This window comes from Neltuma alba, unplaced genomic scaffold (assembly GCF_004799145.2).
Source record: "Neltuma alba isolate B1F8T4 unplaced genomic scaffold, ASM479914v2 tig00012412_pilon, whole genome shotgun sequence".
Classification (NCBI taxonomy): Eukaryota; Viridiplantae; Streptophyta; class Magnoliopsida; order Fabales; family Fabaceae; genus Neltuma; species Neltuma alba.
Window position 1 is genome coordinate 55504 of NW_021636903.1, and position 6797 is coordinate 62300.

Here is a 6797-nt window from a genome sequence, read left to right on the forward strand (position 1 = left end):
GATAAATTCATGCTGTTAGTAATTTGTTATTGAGATTTTTTTTGTGTGATTATATTCTTTTCTTAAGATCTTATAATAATTTTTCCTGAAGAAAATAAGTAATGAGGAGATAAATTTTGCAAAAGTAGGAAATTAAATTAAATGTGTAGAGAGTATCTTCCGTTCCTTAAATTGCAAACTTCTTTTGCTTTTGAGGAAAGTCAATTTGGTAATTCTCATTATCTTCATTAACCAAATGGTCATTATTTATCTTTTTAAATTATGAGGGTGTTTGGATTGTATAAAAAATATTTTTAAAAAGTATTTTTTTTTTAAATCTAGACAAATTCTTTTATATATTTATTTCGTATACTGTAAAAATATTTTTAAAATTATAGTTTTATTTTCACCAATATATGCCTATAATGAATATAAATCATTTTAAATTAACTTTATCTTTATCTTTTTGTCTTTACCTAAAATCTAGTCACCATAGCTCCAAAAGAGAGAGAATAACGGCATGCCTTTCTTGGACACCAACGTTCAGAAACCCAAGTTTCTTTCTTGAATTCATCAAACAAACACACATTCCCAGTCCAAGATTCCTTTATTATTATTCCCACTTTCATATTGCCATTATCTGATTGATTTTATACAGGAGATTTTTTAATTAAAGTATTAATTTATTTATTGTTCTGAAAAGCCAAATTAAAAAATAGTAGCAACGAAAGTTTTTCTTTTGTGAAGCACAAACTCTTCCTTCAAACAATTCGTTCAATTACACAAAACCTTTTCGGTTATCTAACTGTTGGAAAAGCACAGGAACGTTATTTTATGTAACCTAGTATTAACACCTGTTTTTTTATATATATATATATATATATATATATATCATATGACAATTTAATCCTTAAGCATATTGCTTAAAACTTCAACGCAAAGTATACTTTCTTTTGGGGGCAGGGGATCGAATATATACTCTATGAAATTATTTTCTTATTCCTCCTATTCTAAATGAAAAAGTTAGTTGATAAATTTGTTTTGGTTCTAAACAATAGTATAATACATATAAATAATTGACTTAATATATTTTTAATAATTATAAATTAGTTGCCTAGCTACTACGCCAATAGAGTGTCATATTTTGTTTTCATATACAGAACTATTCATTCATCAATCCCTTTCTTTTTGCATAGGTTTACTCTTCCACGGCATATAACCAATCTTTCATCCCCGCTTCCAACTAACTTAACCGTCAATTCCAATTCCAAACAAATCCAACCAAACCCACTTTTGTCTAACTTACCTACTAATATGCCAAGGTTCGGAAGAAAAATTGAAAAAGAAATCAGTAGATTCTTTGGAAGACGCAAAAAGTCCCCACCACCGCCACCACCTCCGCCGCCTCCTCCACCGCCACCGCCGCCACCACCGCCACCGCTGCCTCCTCCTCCTCCTCCTTCACCACCACCGCCACCGCCTTCTCCCCCGCCTCCTCCTTCATCACCACCAAAGCCTCAGAAGGTATTAAACACTCCATTTCTCTTCCCTCAAGTTCAATCCACAATTGTCCCTGATCCCTCCAAGTTCTTCGTCCCTAGCCTTCTTTCAACCCCACTTCCTACTAACTCCTTTTTCCAGAACTTCGTTCTCAACAATGTCGAACCTGAATACATTCATCCCTACATCATTAAACCCTGTCTCTCCTCCCTTTCTCTCTCCTACCCATCTCGCTCCTCCACCTCTACTTTTATTTCACAGATTTTCACCGCTGATCTCACCATCTCTGCCTCAGAGGTAACTGATCATCATTCCCAGAAGACGCATGTAATCTCTTCCTTCAGTGACCTTGGTGTCACTTTGGAATTTCCCTCCTCCAATATGCAATTCTTTCTTGTTAGAGGAAGTCCCTTTTTAACTGTAAATGTGACGAATCAAACAGTAATTTCAATTTCCACTGTTCATTCTATCCTTTCGCTTTCTTCCAATAATGCCTCGCTCACCAAATATACCCTTCAGCTCAGCAATGGTCAAACATGGCTTATATACACCTCATCACCCATTGGTTTGAACCACGATCCCTCAAAGATTACATCTGAAGAGTTTTCGGGGATAATCAGGATAGCTCTGTTGCCAGATTCGAATCCAAAACTTGAAACGATCCTTAATCAGTTCTGCTTTTGTTATCCTGTATCTGGGGATGCCACATTCAGAATGCCATTCTCTTTGGAATATAAATGGGAAAAGAGAGGTTGGGGAGATTTGTTAATGTTAGCCCACCCTCTTCATCTTCAACTTCTATCTGCTAATGACTGCGAAATTACTATTCTAAATGATTTCAAGTACAGAAGCATCGATGGTGAACTTGTTGGAGTCGTTGGAGACTCATGGGTATTGAAGACAAAGCCTGTTCCTATTACTTGGCATTCAACCAGAGAAATCAACCAAAATTCTTATGATGAGATTGTTTCAGCACTTTCTGAAGATATCGATGCTTTGAATAACCCATCAAGAACAAAAACAATACCACCATCTTGCTATTTTTCTGGGAAATCAATTGCAAGAGCAGCAAGGTTAGGTTTGATAGCTGAAGAAATGAGTTTTCCAGAAGCCATTCCTGCAGTAACCCAGTTCTTGAAAGAGACCATGGAGCCATGGTTGGATGGTACTTTTGATGAAAATGGCTTTTTATATGACACAAAATGGAAAGGAATCATCACAAAACAAGGCTCTAAAGATGCAGACGAAGATTTTGGTTTTGGAATTTACAATGATCACCATTACCATCTAGGATACTTTCTATATGGAATAGCAGTTCTTGCAAAGATTGATCCAGCCTGGGGAAGAAAGTACAGACCACAAGCTTATTCATTAATGGCAGATTTCATGAACTTGGGAAGAAAATCAAACTCAAACTATCCTCGATTAAGATGCTTTGATCTGTACAAGTTACACTCTTGGGCTGGAGGCTTATCTGAATTTGCAGATGGAAGAAACCAAGAGAGCACAAGTGAGGCCGTGAACGCATACTATTCAGCAGCATTAATGGGTTTAGCATATGGTGACACCAATCTGGTAGCCATTGGAGCAACATTAACAGCTCTTGAAATTCATGCAGCAAAAACATGGTGGCACGTGAAGAAGAAAGAGACAGCAGATTATAAGATGTTGTACGAGGAAGAAGAGTTTACAAAAGAGAACAGACTTGTCGGTGTTTTATGGGCCAACAAGAGAGACAGTGGACTCTGGTTTGCTCCTCCTCAATGGAGAGAATGCAGATTGGGGATTCAAGTTCTGCCATTATTGCCAATCACTGAGGTGTTGCTCTCTGATGTGGGATTTGTGAAGGACCTTGTTGAATGGACATTGCCTGGTTTGAGAAACAGGAAAGGTGTTGCAGAAGGTTGGAAAGGATTCGTTTATGCCATGGAAGGAGTTTATGATAAAGAAAGCGCATTGAAGAAGATTAGAAGCTTGAAAAGTTTTGATGACGGCAACTCATTCTCTAATTTGCTATGGTGGGTTCATAGCAGAGGTGATCGACCAGAAGAAGATGAGTATGGTCATGAAAAATATTCCTGGTTTGATCATTACTGTAATTAAGTTATTATGAGGATGATGATGTTGTGTTGTGTGTGATGTAAGATATTGGTTATTGTGTGACTCAATTGGCTGAAACATACGAGGGCTTAAGTTTTTTGTTTTTTTTTAGCTGAATATGAGGGCTTAAGTTGAAACGTTCATATTGGGCATTGGGCTATTGGGCCTCGTTAGCACACATTAAAAAAACAAAGTTTTGAATTCATAGTTTTGTTATTAATAATTAATTTTTTTGATAAAAGGACAAATTTAGTTAACCTAAATAAAACGATTACATGAAAAGGCTGACCCAAACATCTGAAATTGGAAAAGAACAAGAGAAGTAACAACAAAAAAAAACTAAAAACTAAAAACAGGAAAAAAAAAAAACATAGGAAAACATGTGCGATAATACATTCTACAACATCGAACCCATTTTGAGCAAGTTTGTATCGAACATGCAGGGGTTGGGAATTGTAATTCTTGCTCTAAATGAATGAACCGAAAAGCAATTCCTCCGAAAATAAAAACAAAGAAAGAAACTCCCGCAGAAGTTGGACCAAGCATGAGACAGAATTAATTGTCAACATGATGATGAACTTAGCAATTAAAGCTTCTGAGAAATCAGCTCGATATGATAACTTATGAAGAAGGGATTCATAGAAATAAAGTAGAAGTATCACCATCAAAATGCAGTTAATAAGTTTTACAAATTGAACTAAATTATATATTTCGCAATTAATTTTGATTTTATTATTATCATCTGATGTTAGCTTATACGACATATTATTTTATATATTTTGAGCTAATAATAGCTGTTATACTGAAGTTGTAATTTTAAAAAAAAAAATAGTTGCTAATGTTGTAAAAATACCATTTTTTTGAATTTTAAGAAAACTTGTTATTAAATGTTATACCCAAATTGTTAGTAGAATTACAGAACTTGTTAACGAATTATTGAAATTGTAAAAAAATACTATTTTTTGAATTTCTTAGAAAACTTGTTATTAATTGCTATTCTGAAGTTGTAAAAATACTACTTTTTGAATTTTTGAAAAACCTGTTGATAACTACCATATTAAACCTGTTGTTAATATCATGCTCCTTTTATCTAATATGATTATATTGGAACCAATTAATCTCTCATAATTCAGGCATGTCTCATTTTTATTTATACTAATTAGAGCATTTGCAGCTGGAATATGAGATCTAGTAATACTCACTTAATTAGGTCAGTAATAGCATTTGACAGATATTTTGTAATATCTCATGAATGCATTCTTTGATGAATTTCTAATTCATACCATCATATATTTGAGGATCTATACTTGATAATAATAATGCATTCTATATGTTGTCCTTTTCAGCTACTCAATCTCTTCTCCTCATGTTGGAAAAACTTTGTTGATGTTAAAAAAACTTTGTCAAATAACAATTCATTAATCATACCATATGAGTCTCCTAAATTCATTTGTTTCATTTAGAAACATCCTTTCATTTTATTTAGAAACAAGAAGGAGATTCTTTCTCAACATATATCCCAACTTTTTTTTTTAAATATCTATCTATATGCATGGCGGGGCTGATAGTAATAAATATTGCACATTTAAACTTCTAAGATCAAAATATTTGGCTCCTGACCAAAAGCCAATTTTTATTAGAAAAATTTGTTGGCTTGATATGTATAAGTGCTATAAAATGTCAAATCAAATATGCCAACACTGAAATAGAGATCTTGTTCTCAAAAGTATTGATCTAGCTACTTCTTGAGGCTTTAATAAATTATTTTGCTTGATCATTCTATTAAGCAGGCTTTTCAACAATTTCCTAATAAATATATGATAATCATTAAAAAGCTAAGATATGAACTCATTAGTGTTTGCAATAGAAATTTTCTAGATTGCACTTTTCTGGAAATATGCACTCAACATATATAATGTTTTACTCCATTATTCTTGCAAACTTCAAGTTGCACCATGATAATAACACATGTAACCATTTTATAGAAGTATCTATCAAATTTATTAAATACTTGTATGATTTACATGCTATCTGTATGAGCCCACATATTTGAATTTGATATATTTCCAGAAATATTGAGATCCATTCCCATCATACCTAGTGTGATATCAACATAATCAATTTTTCTTTAAGAACAAGAATGATATGAACTCTTGAATCATATAATATGTTGTTATTCATGAAGAATCTTCTGATTCTTCAATGGATGTCAATAATAATCATCAATAATTTGTTACATCATATATATGATTCATAATGATCAAACAAGACACACCAACTATAAATCTAATTGGGCAAGTAAACTTCTGGTTTACTGTAACAAATTTCTTATACAAGTAAAACTCTATCTAACATCAACTCATACTTGTATTAATTCAATTTGAAGTTTGATATAGATCAATAGGTCATATTTTTTACTATCAATTCTTCGTCTGCCCAAAAAAAAATTTACGTTAGTTCTTCAGGAACTATATTAATATTTTTACACATAGTTCTTCAGGAGCTATGTAATTTGAGAAGAATAAGGAGACAAATCCATCTTAATAAGATTGTAATACATAATACTCCTCGGTCCTTATTATAAGACCCAATTTGACTTTTTATTTGGTCCTAATTATAAGACCCAATCCATTTTGTCTCTTATATTTATGCATTTTTTTCCAAGATAATCCTTCTAATAATGATAGTTTTAGCCAATATACTTAATTAGCAAGGATATTTTAGGAATGACAACACTTATTTATTATAAATAACCAACTTAACTTACTTCCTTAATCTCCTCAAATAAGTCAATTGGGTCTTATAATTAGGACCGGAGGAGTAATAAATAGTTATGAGCATCATAAGTTTAACTTGTAATGTATATAGAATTTACACATACTGCAAAGATGATTTTGTCCAACCAATCAAAATTAATATCAATTATTTATAATAAATTTTCTCATAAAGTTAAATAACTTTCCATTCACTCAATTCAAATGCGACATTATATGATTTTTTGGCTCAAATGTTACAGTTAAAACTAATCTAATTTAGATATACAATTTTCTTTATGCTTTTTTAAAATGTATGAACTTAAAGAATTAAATAATATTTGAATTAATCCCATAATCATAATTTTTTAAACTATAATTATCATTTTCACGTGCTTAATTTATTCTTATAAACAAACTTATATAATTAAAAAGAAACAAATATGAAAGATCTTTTAAAATAAA

The 6797-nt window shown here is 32.0% G+C and overlaps 1 protein-coding gene across 1 annotated transcript; it reads left to right on the plus strand.

The window, feature by feature from the left end:
• Positions 1 to 1293: 1293 nt before the first annotated feature.
• LOC114726929 (probable endo-1,3(4)-beta-glucanase ARB_01444) lies at positions 1294 to 3582 on the plus strand. The gene has a single exon (XM_028913643.1). It carries the CDS (start codon positions 1294 to 1296, stop codon positions 3580 to 3582), a length of 2289 nt encoding a protein of 762 aa, XP_028769476.1.
• Positions 3583 to 6797: the final 3215 nt, after the last annotated feature.

What these genes read in the sequence shown, in the direction of transcription:
- LOC114726929 (XM_028913643.1), top strand. Translation starts at nt 1,294, where the DNA reads ATGCCAAGGTTCGGAAGAAAAATTGAAAAAGAAATCAGTAGATTCTTT.